This window comes from Bombyx mori, chromosome 8, assembly GCF_030269925.1.
Source record: "Bombyx mori chromosome 8, ASM3026992v2".
Taxonomy (NCBI): Eukaryota; Metazoa; Arthropoda; class Insecta; order Lepidoptera; family Bombycidae; genus Bombyx; species Bombyx mori.
The window spans coordinates 6694266-6710833 of record NC_085114.1 but is presented as its reverse complement, the minus strand read 5'-3'; the positions used below and the strand labels follow the sequence as shown (position 1 = coordinate 6710833).

The window sequence follows — 16568 nt, the reverse complement described above, 5'->3', positions numbered from 1 at the left end:
GTCTATGTGCTTCGACCTTTTGTTGAAGGATCCAGACTTCACAAGTTGAATCGAACTTTGGTTATCAACATGTAGATTTATTTTTATGTCCAAACCGGTTATTTCCTGTAATAGAGATTTGAGATACAATGCCTCTTTGCAACAGTCGGCTGCGGCTATGTACTCGGCTTCAGTCGACGATAGCGCTACTATAGGCTGCCTCTTGGATGCCCATGATATTGGTCCATCGGCTATCATTAGCACGGAACCAGAAGTGCTTCTTCTCGTCAATGGGTCTCCAGCATAATCCGAGTCACTGTAAGCATCGATGCTCTCTATCGGTTTGTTTCGTTTGAATAAAATGCCTTTATGTTTGGTTCCCACTAAATATTTGAATATTTTCTTCACTTTTGTAACGTCTTCTCTAGTGGGGTTTTCGACCTTCCTGCTAACTAGATTGACCGCTTGTGCGATATCTGGTCTGGTTCTGGTAGACAGGTACAGTAAACTTCCCACTGCTTCCCTATAGGGATATTCCTTCTCCTGGGCAGTTTCCTGTATCGACTTTGAATCGCTACTTGCGGGCGTGTCACAAGGTTTGGCATTTTTCATGTTGTATTTTTCCAGTACGTCATTTATGTAGGATCTCTGAGTAAGAATTATTCCTTCTTTTGAGTTTTTTATTTCCATACCCAGATAAGTACTTGGATTTTCATTCTTTTTCATTTGAAATTTGGTTTCAAGTTTCTTCAAAATAGCTTCGATCTTTTTCTTATCTTTTCCTAGGACAAGTCCATCATCAACGAATAGTCCGATTATTATTGACTTATCTTCGTTTATGAAAACGCATCGATCTGTTTTGATTGTCTTGAATCCCAAATCAAACATCGCTTGGGTAAAAGTTTTGTTCCATGTAAATGGAGCTTGTTTTAATCCGTACAAAGATTTTTTTAATCGGCAAACTACTTCAGTAGTATTGCAGTTAGTCTCATAGCCAACAGGCAATTTCATATAAACTTCATCTGATAACTCTCCGTATAAGAAAGCTGTCTTGATGTCAAATGTCATGAAGTAGTAAGATTTAGATGCGGCAATTGCTAATAAAGTTTTTAATGCAGATTGACTTACTACTGGGCTATAAATGTCTTCGAAATCCAGGTTTCCTTTCTGCTCGCATCCACGTACGACTAATCTAGCCTTGTACGTACCGTCATCTTTAATCCGAAATACCCATTTGTTCGACAGTATTTTGTGTCCTTTGGCTTCTGACTTGTCTACTAATACCCAGGTGTTATTTTTCTGTAATGATTCCATTTCAGATTGTATCGCCTTCTCCCAATTTCGTCTGTCGGTGCCAGTCACAGCTTCTTTGTATGTTAGTAAAGAGCAGTCATAGTCGTCATTATTTTCTGACGTAAACATGGTCACGCAGCGACTTAACTCATAATCTTTGGTCATGCTGGTGGTCTCACGTCCCTTTGTGGTCTTCCACTTGAGGGAGGTGGTTCATCAACATGATCTTGACTAGAGCTGGAATAAAGGGGGTTAGGTTCCTGAAAAGGTAAGTTCTCATTAATGTTGTTTCTTTTTTCTGGAATTTCAATTTGTTCTGTTTCAGGTTCTGGAGTAAGACCTTCGCGTTTCTCAGCAGGAGTACCGCTATAATGCATCTTTTCGACTACTTTTACATCTCTGCTGATAACAACATCATTCCTTTCGGGTATATATATTCTAAAACCTTTTGTATATTCCGCATATCCCAAGAATACTCCTTCTGTCGCTTTGGCTGTGAATTTTCCTCTTCGGTTTTTGTTCATCACAAACGCTCTATTTCCGAATACGTGTAGGTGATTTCCTGATGGTGTTCGTTGTACCCATTTCTCATATGGGGAAATGCCTTTGAGAGCTCTTGCTGGGCTTCTATTTATTAAATAGTTTGCAGTGTTTACTGCTTCTGCCCAATGTTTTGCAGGAATATTGGCATCTATCATCAGACATCTAGCTTTATCCATCAGCGACCGATTTTTTCTTTCACTCATGCCGTTTTGCTGGGGGGTATAAGGTGCAGATAGTCTTCGGCTTATACCGTTATCTTTGAGGAATTTATCAAACGCTTTAGACCTGTATTCGCCTCCATTATCAGTTTGTAGATTTTGAATTTTCTTCTTATGAAACAGTTCAACAAAGTTTTTATATTCCTTGAATTTATCGATTACTTCGCTCTTTTCTTTTAAGAAATATACACAGCAGTATCTTGTATAATCGTCAATAAATGTTACGAAATACTTTGATCCGGCCATTGATTCGTTCTCAAATGGGCCACACACGTCACTGTGAATTATCTGGAGCACTTCGGTAGAGATTATTTGTCCATGGCTTTGGAATGGTAGAGTGGAAAATTTTCCTTTGATACAAGTCTCACAGGTACCCAAAGTTTTTTCTTTAAAGTCGAGTCCTCGCATCATTTTATTTTTAACCATTTCTTTTAGGTCTCTTTCATTGATGTGACCTAATTTCTTGTGCCATTTCATAATTTCGCTTTCATCACTAGGTGCGAAGTTTGCTGTCTCTTCCGGTTTATCAAATTCAAGATAGTATAATCTATTTCTTCTGTTAGCTTTTAATACAGTTTTCCCGCCTTTTATGACACTGGCTTGTTCTTCTTCAAACAGAACCTTATAGCCATGATCCGTAATTTTGCTTGCAGAAATTAGATTATTCGATAAATCAGGTACATATAATGTGTCAGAAAGACTAATTTTATAGCGTCGATCCTTTGTATAAAGTTCGGCTTTTCCTTTCCCTTTAACTTCGGTCGTATGTTTATCTGAAGCTAGCTTTAGAGTGTCAGTCGCGGGGATTAACTTTTATCACCCGTCATATGTGACGTACAGCCACTGTCAAGACACCATAAATTGCCTTTACATTTCGATGTTCCTGTTGTTAAACAGATGTTAAATGTCTTTTCTTGACCTTTAGTTTTATTGGGGTTATTGGGTTTCTTCTTTGACCAACAAGCTTCTGTGGAATGCCCTTTCTTATTGCAATCCTTACAAAATTGTACCTTTTTCTTCGTCTTTGTGTAGAAAGCTTCTGAAGCCTGAGGTTCATTATCTTCGGTTTGCCTTCTTGCTTCGTATTCTTCTACGATTTTTATTTTTAAACTGTCAGGACTTGGTAGAACATCTCTCGACTCAATTGCCGTTCGGAAGCTATCGAAATTTGTAGGTAAACTGTACAACATCATTATACTTAATAACTCTGGATGAATTTTGACATCCATGTCTTCTAATTTACCTACTACATCCATAAAATTACTGAGATGGTCTCTCACATCTTCTTGTGGAGTCATTTTCTTTAATACTAGCTGCTTTAACAACGTAGCCTTTCTTGCCGGCCCTGAACTTTGGTGAATAGACTTAAGTTTGTCCCATACCTCCTTGGATGTATTACACCCTTTAACTTGTTTCAGTTCTGGTGGAGATATAAGTAAAATTAGCTCTGACCTTGCCTTTAAGTCTTCCTTTATGAACGCACTCTTTTCTTCGGCAGTCGTAGTTGCCGCTAACGCTTTTGCACCACTAACGTATTCCCATAAATCGTATCTTACGAGAATCGCCTGTGCTTGTAAGCACCAGGTATCATAGTTTGATTTTGTCAGCGGTTCTATGTTTCTGATACTCGAGCTCATTTTAATTTTTTTTTATTTTCTCATTTACTTACTATTTTAAATTTTAATATGCTTCTTCCATTTGCCACTAGATATTTATGTAACCACGCTCTGCTACCACTGATAGGGTGGACTAGCGGCTATAGCAATTAATTAAAACGTAAATTAAATACTTGAAAACATTGTGTTGTTCAAATATAGTGCATCATAGACAATTATACGTGGACAGCATCACGACCTTCCAACACAAAGTAATAAACATTTTCCAAATAATATATGACCTAAATGGTCTATGTTACCAGGTCTTATAATTAAAAAAAAAACAACTTAGTGCATAGATTATACACATATTATTAGTGTTTAACTCAAATCAGTTGCACAACTGATTAATTGAAATCTGAGGAGAAATATTGTGAATACTTAGCGCTATTTAATGTGAAATATATAAAAAAAGAACGACAAATTATTGATAAAATGAAACCGTTGATTGATTTTGATGAGTGCCTTAGGGACTCTCCAAAGTTCAGGTACATACAACATATTTTCTAATAATGTTGTGGACATGTACAAAACTAACAATGAAAGTGAAATTTCGTGTGTGCTAAACATACTAAGTGATACATTTTTGTTTTTATCGAACAGAGAGCAATTAGAAACCGAAGAAGCAAATATTGATGGGCTAGAACAAAAGCTAGATAAGGTACTGAAAGCTTGCAGCATAATGATAGAAACGGGAAAGACTTATATGAATCACAGAGGGTAAACTTATTATACGAATTTTTCTTTAATTAACATCCTAATAACATTGTCATGGAATAAATATAGTCTAACACTCACTTAAAATGTAGTTTAGGTTTCTAACATATTGGATAAATTATGGTGATTTTAACCCACTGCAAAATTGTTAATATCCAGTAATTATTGAAAGTGAAATAACTAATTAAAACAAAAAAGAATGAATGATATTGAGGGGTGAAAGTCTATTTGTTATAAGTTACATTTTGCTTTATATGTGACATTTATCTTTGTAATTAAAAGCGCATTTTATTTGGTATTGGCATCAACAGTTCAATGTTTTTAATTGAACTTCTAAGAACTTCTAAGTTTACTCCATTCGAATAGCTGTAGAAGTTTTTTGTTACGATTTTTGTTCTTCAAATTTTTAATCTTTACATGGCTCTCCTGTAAAGAAGTGAAAATGTCTCTTAAACCAAATAGTCTTTCACCCCTCGATATATTTTGTTGCTATGTACAATAATAATATGTCCAATAACATTAATTGGTAAAGCACAAATTTTGAATCTATGTAAGTTGTGGAAATTTTGAGGAACAATCTATACTAATATTATAAAGAGGAAAGATTTGTTTGTTTGTTTGTTTTTTTTGAATAGGCTTCGAAACTACTGGACTGATTTGACCTAAATTCTTTTTCTACTAGAAACCGACGTTATCCCTGATGAACATAGGCTACTTTTTTTTTTGTTTCATGTGTGTTCGAGCTCACATCTCACCTGGTTGTATAATAAAAAATCAAATTGGTGGTAGGACCTCTTGTTGAAATATAAAATCGTATACATACCTTGATTTGACAATTTGCTTTGTTCATAATATACTTAATGATTTTGGTGAGAGTAGTTATAAAGTGTTAGTAGACAAGATCTAAGTTCTTAAATAAAATCAATTAAATCATTGTTTTTGTACTATTACTATTTATATTATTTAAATGTTGTCACTTGATAAGACACCACATAGTATTTCAAGGTGATTTTAATCTGTAATATGGAAGGCTTATTCAGTTGTAGTAAGTGATTATTTTAGATAGAGTAATTTTGTCATGAATACATGAGGATTAGGATCTAGAAAAACAAAATCTAAATTAACATTGCCACACTCTCCTTTTATAAATTTTGACGATGTTCCCTTTACTTTAATGGTGTATGTTGATCAAAAACGTCATTATTTTTTATCAGTACCTTTACAAATGCACTATGGGATTTGACCGGAAGTTTCTCAGAAGACCCAACAGTGATGGCACCACTGAACCGTATGGCACATGCTCTGCAGGAGATGACCAAGTTTCATTCAATATTGCTGGACCAGGTTTCCCGAACTGTGATAAAGAATCTCACTGCATTTATAAGGGTGTAAGGATTTTTTAAATGATTTTAAGTAGCTTTGAGAATGGAGGACAAACGATGACATTTTAATACTTATTTGATTCATAAAAAATATGAGTTTTCACATCTCTGTTAACATTCAGCTTAGCTCACTTTAATTCTGGTGTGTTTAAATAATACAATATCTTGTTTATTACTCTAAATATCTAAATGAGTGATTTAATTTTTGGATGACATCTATTTTTATCAAAAGCATTGGAAAGTATTGTTTTCAAAGATATGTTTCATATTTGCATGAGGCTTACTTGATGTTTGGATTCATGTTTTTATTTCTAGACTTGCTTAGACTAACTTAATAAAGGACTGCTACAAAAACTGACTGAAACTGAAAACATTACAAATAATTGAGAATAATAAAAGTGAGATCATACTATAGAAGTAGCTTCAATTATAACTTAATAATTTCTTTTGTTAATAATTTTGTTGAAAATGTCCATTGACTCCAAAAATAACTTAATTATTGGATATACATAATTTGTTTATTGAACATGAGCACAGTGCACAGCTTGCTTGTTTTATGGTTTAAAAATGGATTATTTAAATTATATTAAATTATTATTCAGAAGACACTGAAACACTGACTATGGTTGGGCTTACTATAAGCCTACATGAGTCCTCCCTTCGCGATATAGAAATAGTGTTATAATATGCTAATGCTGTTAATTCAGTAACTTCTCGAATATTAACATAGTCTAATGCCCGTTGAGTGTGAAACATGGTCAGCAGACTTATCAGCCAGCAAACTATTATGGCTTAGAGAAATAATTTTAAGCCCTGGAGTTCTCACTTGATGTATAATAACTTCATGCTAAGATAGCTAGATCATGTGTTATGCAACAAAATAAACTTCAAAGAAAAACATTCAGAATTATGTTAAGTAATTATTCTTTAAAAAAATATCAACTATTAAAAATGAATGTATCAACAACATATTGCTTAAGTTGATCTAAATATGACAGAGACATTAAATTATGTTACTTTTGTTATAGGTGCATTGCTTTTCTTTTAATTGATAGCCAAAATTAAAATGTTCAGTTATAGCAATTTTTCTTTGCAATGCCCTGTATTATTTTCTTATGAAAAAATACTGTAAGATCAACCCGTCTTCTATGTACTCGATCTTCTTTCTGGTTTGTGAATTTTAATAAACTTTATGAAGAATAAAAAATATCATGTTACAGCAGATAGTGTCACAGTGTATTGTATATATGTATCTATAACAGTTGTCTTATCAGTTTGTCTATGCACACCAATGCTTATTTTTAAGTGCTATTGTTAAACAAAAAATCATGAACCATTCAGTAATTGACTGATATTTACGTGACAGACATCCCACATCCTGTTTGAACTGCTACGTCAGTCACATCATCACTGTTATCATTATTACAGGGATATCAAAGGAGTGAAGGAGAGCAAACATCATTTTGATAAAATCTCGAATGATCTTGATTTAGCTTTAATTAGAAATTCTCAGGTATGTTTAATATCATAACATGTTTACTTTTTCTGAAAGACTTTTGTGCTGACCACATTGACATTTAATAAAAAGCCACCAAACTTTATCGTGTAATGCGTTCTATGAAGCCGGGACTCCTTCCTAGAGCATTAAGTAAATAGATTATTCGTTACAAGTTTCAAATTGACAAGAGAAAAGTATCGAAACAATTAGGGCTATAAAACATGAGATTGTCGTCAAAATTAGTTTGAATAATGTTTGCATTTACAAGCCCGATTGTATTCAATAAGAACATTTCTTGTTTTTTATTTTGTCTCTTATTTTTGCTCATCATAAGCAACAATGAAACTCGAAAGAAAACAACATTAGCCATTATTTAATTTAACTTTTTGTAATGTATGTTTTTTTTAATAATCGCTTTTTTTTGTGTTAGGTATCTCGTCATAAGTCCGCCGATGTAGAGGAGGTAGTGAATCTCTTGCTCGCGACAAGGTCGTGCTTCCGTCACACAGCTCTCGATCATGTACAGAAGATCACAATGTTGCAGGCCAGAAAACGACACGAGATATTGGCGACGGTGAGTTATACAGTAGTACAATTTTAAAAACATACCTCAAGAGCTTACTTAACAAAAAAGTAATTTAATTAGGTACTTAAAATAATACGCGTAAATAACAAACAGAAACAACATTTAATTTTTCCTCATTTATTCTGTCGATTCTGGTCGGAATATTAGAGCGTGTTATAATATTATATTGTTGTCGGCGCTTGATGTGTGTGCAAAATTTTCATGTTAATCGGACTCTACAAAAAAGGCTATCAAATATCCGTAACATACATACAAAATTAGTAAAATAATATTTAAAAGATTCGAAAACTCTTTAATTAAAAATTATTTATTACATAAAATATACTGGTATAGAAATCTATAATATATATAAAATACGAGCCGTACTCGCCCGCTTCGCTGGGCATTTAAAATTAACATTATTATTTATTGTCATTATTATGAGGGAGTGCAACACTCATATAAATATTAGCCTATCCATTAAGTACATGTATTTTGTACATGGATACCAAGTTTCAAGTCAATGGGATGCATGGTTCAGTAGTTATAGCGTAACATCCGTAAAAACCACTGTAGATTTATATATTAGTATAGATAGTAACGCTAAATAGGTTGCTTTAAGCCTTCGTCAAACAGAACGCGTACTTAGCGCCGCGTACTTATCGTCGCGCTCTTCAAATTGACTAGATGAGTCTAACGCTCCTTGACGCAGCGCATTCGGCAAATCATAGTGCCTTTCGATAGCAGTGTGAAAATTGAAAAGTATTAAGAAATCGAGTGATTCAGATGTGGCATTGTATAAGCATGGGTATTTTCTAACTATTTATATAATTTTTTCGGGCATTATCTAGTATTTTAATACACATTCACTCGGACGCTAACATAAAATTTGTAAAAAATTACAACGCCTGACGTCAAAGCGTCCTAACGCCGCGACAGAGCGCTGCGTACTTATAGCGCGGTTTCTCTGTTTGACGGTATTTTACCATAGTAGTACAACACATCTCGGCGTCATAGCGCGGCGTCGGTTTAGCGCTCTGACGCGCGCTAATTACGCGTTCTGTTTGACGAAGGCTTTACATCTGACGTACCACGTATCCGATGTATTAACCTATAGACACAACCCTTATTGAGTTTCGCGTTCGAGTCCGCGCGAAGCTGGAATAGTTTCTTAAGCTACTAGCGAATAAGTAGGGAAAAATTAAAAAGTAAAATCGATGTATACGTTTATAGTTCCACTTGGAAAATGAATCTATCCCGAGCAACAAAACGTTTAACTCAAGTAAATCGTAGATTCAACGAATAGTGCTATCTTACTATTTATGATAGATACATTGTGTAGTAAATATATGAACTTTTTTTAAATCATAAACTTGCAAACCATTAAAATGTGTAAATATATTTTTTCCTACCTATGCTGATTACCTTGAGAGGCTATTTCACCTTCACCTTGACGTGTAGGTGAGCTCATGGGGCTCAAACCGGTAGTGTTGCTAACACTGGCCCTAGTAAGAGCAGTGCCTCGTAGAATCTACCACCGGATCGGAGACGGTATTCACGGAGAAGATCCGGCGAGAAACTCAGTGGGCTTAAATATTATCTTGTCGCTTGTATACAGCCTCCCAAAATTACACCCTGTACATTTGTGGTACGATTTAAGGCGACACCGCTGCCTCCACCCTGTATTTTACGAAATAATGACCGGCATTAGCATCGTATTCACGCGTGTAAATCGGCTGTTGACAAGTTGTTTTCGCCCAATTGCGGCGCGGCGTTTGTCCTAGATACCTCGTTTTCTTCAACAGAGTCAAATCCGCTTTTTGAACTTTTACATTGGTGCGATGACCTACCAAAGACTGTTTAAATGAACGTTTGTACGAAATTTTCTAGAGAATATTTTAGCAATGTCAAAATTTATTTTATTTAGAAGAAAAAAAAAACAATATTAATGACACGCTTTTTGCTCGAAGTTATTACGCGTGTCATAGTCATTCGGAACTTGACCCTGTGTTTTCATATTTCAAGGCTTTGGAAATCATAATATAGAAGTAACTTATTGTCTGTTGATAGCCCTTTAGTGTTGTGTTTATCAAGGCTGTAGGCGTCGTAATTGCTTTTATGTATGCCTGCGTAAAAACACATGAAAATACTTAATTCTGACAACGTTACTACTAAATGCTGTACTTTCAAGTAAGAAGTCGTCGTGTTCTATAGGATAAGACGTCCCAGTGCATTTGTATCAAGCGATGCACTGGTGTTCGAATCTCAGGCGGATACCAATTTTTCGAATGAAATATGTACTCAACAAATGTTCACCATTGACTTCCACGGTGAAGGAATAACATCGTGTAATAAAAATTAAAACCGCAAAATTATAATTTGCGTAATTACTGGTGGTAGGACCTCTTGTGAGTGCGCACGGGTAGGTACCACCGCTCCGCCTATTTCTGCCGTGAAGCAGTAATGCATTTCGACTTGAAGTGTGGGGCAGCCGTTGTAACTATACTATGAGACCTTCGAACTTATATCTTAAGGTGGGTGGGGCATTTACGGTGTAAATTTCTATGGGCTCCAGTAACCACTTAACATCAGGTGGGCTGTGAGCTTGTCCACCCAACTAAGCAATAAAAAAAAAATGAAAACTTTTCAGTGTTCTTTTATTTGCACCTATTAATCTCATATCCTGAAGAGGCTTTGGTCTTTCGGAATTAAAGGTGTACTTTAAATAAAATAAAAGTAACTAAAAAAAAATATATTACCGCTCTAATTACACTGTTATGTACACCTGCATGCACGCGCACTCGATAATAATGCACATGTTGTGGACTACATGGTAACATATTATAACGTGCCGTTTATTAACCCATTCATGATGTCATAGCTGCTGATAACGAATCGGCATGCAATTGTTATTAGCTGAGATAGTGAGACGTGCTCGCGGTCCATTTGATATAAATTGGTTAGCGGAGATAACATAACGTAAATGACACCTTATGTCAATCAAGTTAATATTCCAATTGCATTGGAACTTTGATTTTGACCAACTTGGATTGTTTTCCAGGAGAAATGTGGACGGGGATACGAAATCGAAAGAAATTAGGGGACGTAGTAAAGTTCCTAGAAAGAGCTAAAAGCTTGAAACTTATTTTTTAGGTCGTGGATTCGGATTAAATAAATATGACACTAAGCTTAAACATCAAAATAACACATAGGGTATCTATACTACATACTCTTACCTGAAGGGTAGGCAACGCACTGGCGTAAACGCTGGTGACCGTGGGCGGCGGTGAATCACTTACCATCAGGTGACCCGTCTTGCTCGTTTGCCTCTTAGTTGTTATAAAAAAAAAAAAAAAAACTAATATGTGGTTTTTACGGATATTCCGTTATAACTACTGAACCATGCATCCGATTGACTTGAAACTTGGTATCCATGTAGAAACTACATGTACTTAATGGATAGGTTAATATTTATATGAGTGTTGGACTCCCTAAACCAGTTGCGGGGGCGTTAATGATGAGAATCTTTATGGGGGTGAGAAATAATAATGTTAATTTTAAATGACCCGGGAAGCGGACGGGTACAGCTAGTAATTTATAAAAATATAGTGTTAATTACCCAAAATATAACGATAAGTATCAAATGAAAAGGAAAAAAGATCTACCATCTGCGAGCTATTTTTGCGTGCGCCGCAAAAACTGTTGGATTGACACGTATTTATTGTAAAATTGAAATTTTTATCTCAAATAATCCTAGCCCTTGACAGCATAATATCTACCTTTTATTTCTAAGCCATTATCGCCAAAATAATGAACCATTAATATAAGAAGAGGAATTAGATTTTTTGTTTGTTACGATCTTTTTTTATTGTGTTTGTTACTGTCAGGACCAGATTTGTATAAGAGAATATTCAATATGATCAATAATAAATTACAGTTTCCGAAGCGAAGCAAGGGCGGGTCGTTAGTTTCAAATAAAATAAAATAAAACTACCGGATCAAATATTATATTCGGATTGACGTGTTAGAGTAGAGACGTCGTGCATCGTATTGTAATTAGAAAAAAAAAAAACGTGACTCATGTGAATTGTTTACTTCGTGATGAAACAGTAGAGCCCGGGAGGTTCACACAATAATAATAGAGGCGAATTGCGTGTCGTAATAAAACATACGTAGCCGAACTAACATATACGTAGGTATAGATTTTAATCGACTTGTTGTGTCTGAATTAGATTGTGTTCAAAGTAACATAATATTACCGTAATTAATAATGAAGGTCTTGAAGTATGTCTGATTTTTTACTAGAAGTTATTGGAAAAATATGTTGATATTATTTGATACTAATATAATGTTACTAGCTTATCGGGAAAATTACATCGGTTTTATCAGATAATTGTATTTAAATACAAAGGAAAACTTAATAGCGCGTAGTCACACAATGAATGATTCTATATTAACGATAAAGTATACCATCACCATAACCAAGAACGGCTATTTTTTTGAAAAAAATAATATTAAACAAATACTTATTACTTTATCCCGAATTAAATCTAAATGTTGATCTTGCATTAAAAATAAACGGAATAGTATTATATATTTATCGCGTAGTGCATAAAGTGTGTGTATTGGTATAGGTATATAGCCCACTGAGTTTTTCGCCGGATCTTCTCAGTGGGTCGCGATTTCGATCCGGTGGTAGACTCTGCGAAGCACTGCTCTTGCTAGGGCTAGTCATACCAAAATCCGCCTGATTGAGCCCGTAAGCTCACCTACCACGTCCGGACCTAGCGGGAATAGCCTCTTAGGCTTCCAGCGAATAAGTAGGGCGAAAAAAACATAGGTATAATATAGTCAATTTATAAAGAATTAAAAAGTTTTCTTCGTACTGTACGATGTCAAACGAACAAGACCAGTATTAACCGGTTTCGTAACACGGTGAAAGTAGATATAATATTTGACGAGATCGGTTTTATTATTCTATTAACAGATTAATAAATACGTAATGGACTTTCAACATATTAAGCGATTATAGTGATAGAGCAAGTGTTAATCGTTTTATCAGTTATCTTTTTTTTTTTTTTTGGTTTTATTTACGCTGTGAATCACAATCACGATTGCTTCGGTCACGTCGGCCGCCATTTAAGCCAAGGATTCCTTAGCAGGTACTGCAATGTCATAGAATCCTAAGTTTTGCAACGCGCCCACTCGAAGCAAGATTGGTCGCGTCGTTTCGTCTATCCGTCGGTAGCCTCTTCTGTAAACAGTTATGTATTGTGTTTTCGAATCTTATCGAACTGTTTTTGTGCAATTGTGTTCATACTCTGATGGGTCTGTGACGAATTTAAAAGTATTTTGAAGTTGATCAGTGTCTTTAAACTCCCATCGAGAGTTGGTGAGTTAGTTCATGTAATACGTTTTTATAAATGTATATCAATTAAAATAACTATGTAACTATATTTGAGATCTTAGAACTTATATCTCAAGGTGGGTGGCGCATTTACGTTGTAAGTTGACTATGGGCTCCAGTAACCACTTAATACCAGTTGGGCTATGAGCTCGTGCACCCATCTAAGCAATAAAAAAAAATTAAGAAAATTATGTTACAGACAAATCCAATTATCAGATATTTTATTTTTAATTGGATCCCAAGAATACCTACGATAGTTTTGTAACGGCGCATATTTGCGATGGTTACCTCGATTTCATCTGTTTTATTCTTAGCTCAGACGAGCATATTGGTATACCTGTGGTTAAGCGGTTACCAGATCCCGCAGAGGCTACATACAGATCGAATTCTCTTAATTTGATTGGCGTAAAAGATTTTTTGTTGCTTTTTATTTACACTCAAAACAAATTGTAGTATCGCGTAATGTGTTCATGTGTTCGGCCATGAATCATCATTCAAAGGAAACACTGCGCACTAATTGCGATCAGTGATTCACTTAGACGTTAATTCGCTTGGTAAATATTGAAGTAAAAAGCGTTCTGCCTGTTAGATAAAAAAATGCTATTTACTTAAACAAATATATGAGTCAGATCGCGTTTGTGAAAGATGTACGTAGATCATGTTAGCTCTGTCCGACAGAAAGTCGCATTAATTCTGTCGCTGACGAATGATCGGGTCAAATTGGTCTATTAGTTAAGATTTTTAGTAGAGATTTGTATGGATAATGGACATGCTTAGTGCATGTTACTGATGATAAGTATTGTTAAAATAAATTCACTTACACAAATATATGAATCAGATCGCGTTTGTGAAAGGACCTAATATGTACAATTCTACATATTATGTCTGTGCTCTGTCCGACAGAAAGTCGCATTAATGATGTCGCTGACGAATGATCGGGTCAAATTGGTTTATTAGTTATGATTTTTAATAGAGATTTGTATGGATAATGGACATGCTCCGCTTATGTTACTGATAAGTGTTGGTAAAATAAATTCACGTACACAAATATATGAATCAGATCACGTTTGTGAAAGGACATAATATGTACAATTGTACATAAATCATGTTAGCTCTGTCCGACAGAAAGTCGCATTAATTCTGTCGCTGACGAATGATCGGGTCAAATTGGTTTATTAGTTAAGATTTTTAGTAGAGATTTGTATGGATAATGGGCATGCTCAGTTTATGTTACTGATAAGTATTGGTAAAAATAAACCGTCGTCTTTATTTTTGGAACGATAAGTTAAGATAAGAGTCCCAGTTTCTGTCAAACATGTTTGACAATTCTAGAAACAAGGCTGTAAATATATCTTTCATACGGACACCTTTGCCTTTCGAGTTGCAAAAATAAAACTACTACTATGTATCTTTGGTACGTCTTGTTTTATTAGATATGGGTTAACTAGAGGAAAAACTAACGACCAATTTACAGACACAACAATAGAACATTTATAAATACGACTATAATTACTACATAAAGCTATTCAATGAATAATCGTTATAATTTTAAAAACTTTCAATTTATTCGAACACTACACGAGCTACGTTTTTTTTTATTGCTTAGATGGGTGGACGAGCTCACGGCCCACATGGTGTTAAGTCGTTACCGGGTCTACAGCGTAAATGCCACCACCCACCTTGAGATATGAGTTCCAAGGTCTCCGTATAGTTACAACGGCTGCCCCGCCCTTCTAACCGAAACGCATTACTGCTTCACGGCAGGAATAGGCATGGACATGTGACACATCAAAATCAACTTGTAATAATGTAAAATATATATTATATTACAGTTTCTGTCGTATTTACAAGCGTGCTGCACTTACTATCACCAAGGCGCCGATCTGACAGAGGACCTGGAGCCGTTTCTCAAGTCAACGGCAGATGAGGTACGAACAAGTAAGATTTCGATGATGAATGATGTTCCTTCGAGTATTACAAAAGGAAATTGCAAAATTTCGAAATTTGCGTAATTATCGTACTGGTCACATGTCGTAAACTCGATGTTAGCGTCATGCCTATTTTTGCCCGGAAGCGTTTACCTTTGATGTTTGGGATAAGGATTATTTATAATCCAATGTCTGTGAGCATCGGTGACCTCTTAACAGTAGGTGGGCTAACATATTGTCTGCCCGTGTACAGGATTAAAAATATATCAAGAAAACTCGAATTGAAATATTATTGACATCAGAATATCATTTTCGGATTCGCGTATAGATTTTTTTTATTTTGTTGCATAATCGACCTCTAGCAATTATCATACTTATTAATAATTGTTCTCTCAGTCGAAATTGAAACAAATTACTAGACTAATGTACGAAAACTAAATTTAACAGAGGTATGATTAAAACTACTTTATGATTAAAACTACTATTTAATTTGCTATTGTGTTTAATATAATTCTTTACATTTGTATATTTCCGAGGTTCGGAATATATCATTTTACAGTATCTACGTAGTTTTAGCGAAAAATATTGTAAAAAACGGTTCTAATATATACGATTCGAAAAATATATTTAAAAGGCTTTCATCTCGTTTTATAAAAAGCGTTGGTGATCGTATCTCGTATTAGTTCTCGTGTTTCGTATGATTTTAAACCAAATTACAACAGGCCGAAAATATATTTTTTTTACATTATTATATCATCAATCATCGGTACTGCCAAGTCTCTTCTTTCTTATATGTGAACTGTTGAAATGTAACCAGTATTAATATACCTAGATTAGTTATAGCGAAGCGTGACCGGATTTCTATAATCTGAAACAAACCTTAATAAATTTTTTAGATAACAACAATGCGTAACGATACAAAAATATTAGACAAAGAGATGGAGAATCGTCATACGATTGTAAACAGTAAAGACACAGTGTTGCCAAGCTGTAAAACAAATTCCGAAGGCGATTCAAAAGAGGGTTTGTTGAGTACGCCTTGCCTCAAAAATCTGCCTAGGATGCAAGGCTACTTGTTCAAGCGGACATCGAACGCTTTCAAGACTTGGAACAGAAGATGGTTTTATCTATATGACAACAGACTTGTTTACAGGTACCAAAAACTTCATTTGCTGTATGCGCGTAATTATTTTCATTCTTTTTAGTCGGTCATTTGTTGATGTTGTTCCGAGATATTCTAAAGCAATTTACAATTTTTTTTTAGAATATACGCTTTTGGATATTAAATGTACAATCATCCTGTTTATTCAGCTTCTTGACCATAAAGTTTAAGTTTCTAACGTTATAATGATAGATGGCAGCACTTCTGCTGTATTTGTCTAT

The 16568-nt window shown here is 34.9% G+C and overlaps 1 protein-coding gene and 1 long non-coding RNA gene across 2 annotated transcripts in view; one reads left to right on the top strand and one right to left on the bottom strand.

Moving 5' to 3' along the window:
• The first annotated feature begins 3971 nt into the window (after window positions 1-3971).
• The window catches only part of LOC101742418 (arf-GAP with coiled-coil, ANK repeat and PH domain-containing protein 2), a 33863-nt gene continuing 21266 nt past the window's right edge, over window positions 3972-16568 (top strand). Inside the window, exons 1-7 of the mRNA XM_038012501.2 lie at window positions 3972-4176; window positions 4292-4408; window positions 5620-5793; window positions 7216-7300; window positions 7716-7859; window positions 15090-15185; window positions 16082-16338. Coding sequence (XP_037868429.1) covers window positions 4124-4176; window positions 4292-4408; window positions 5620-5793; window positions 7216-7300; window positions 7716-7859; window positions 15090-15185; window positions 16082-16338 — 926 coding nt within the window. The 5' untranslated portion in view covers window positions 3972-4123. The remainder of the gene's footprint in view (window positions 4177-4291; window positions 4409-5619; window positions 5794-7215; window positions 7301-7715; window positions 7860-15089; window positions 15186-16081; window positions 16339-16568) is intronic.
• Window positions 8169-14095, bottom strand: LOC119628799 (uncharacterized). The gene is made up of 3 exons (XR_009973656.1): window positions 13595-14095; window positions 10610-13104; window positions 8169-9530 (listed from the first exon to the last, which is right to left on the bottom strand). It is a non-coding gene; the product is annotated as an uncharacterized LOC119628799 (long non-coding RNA).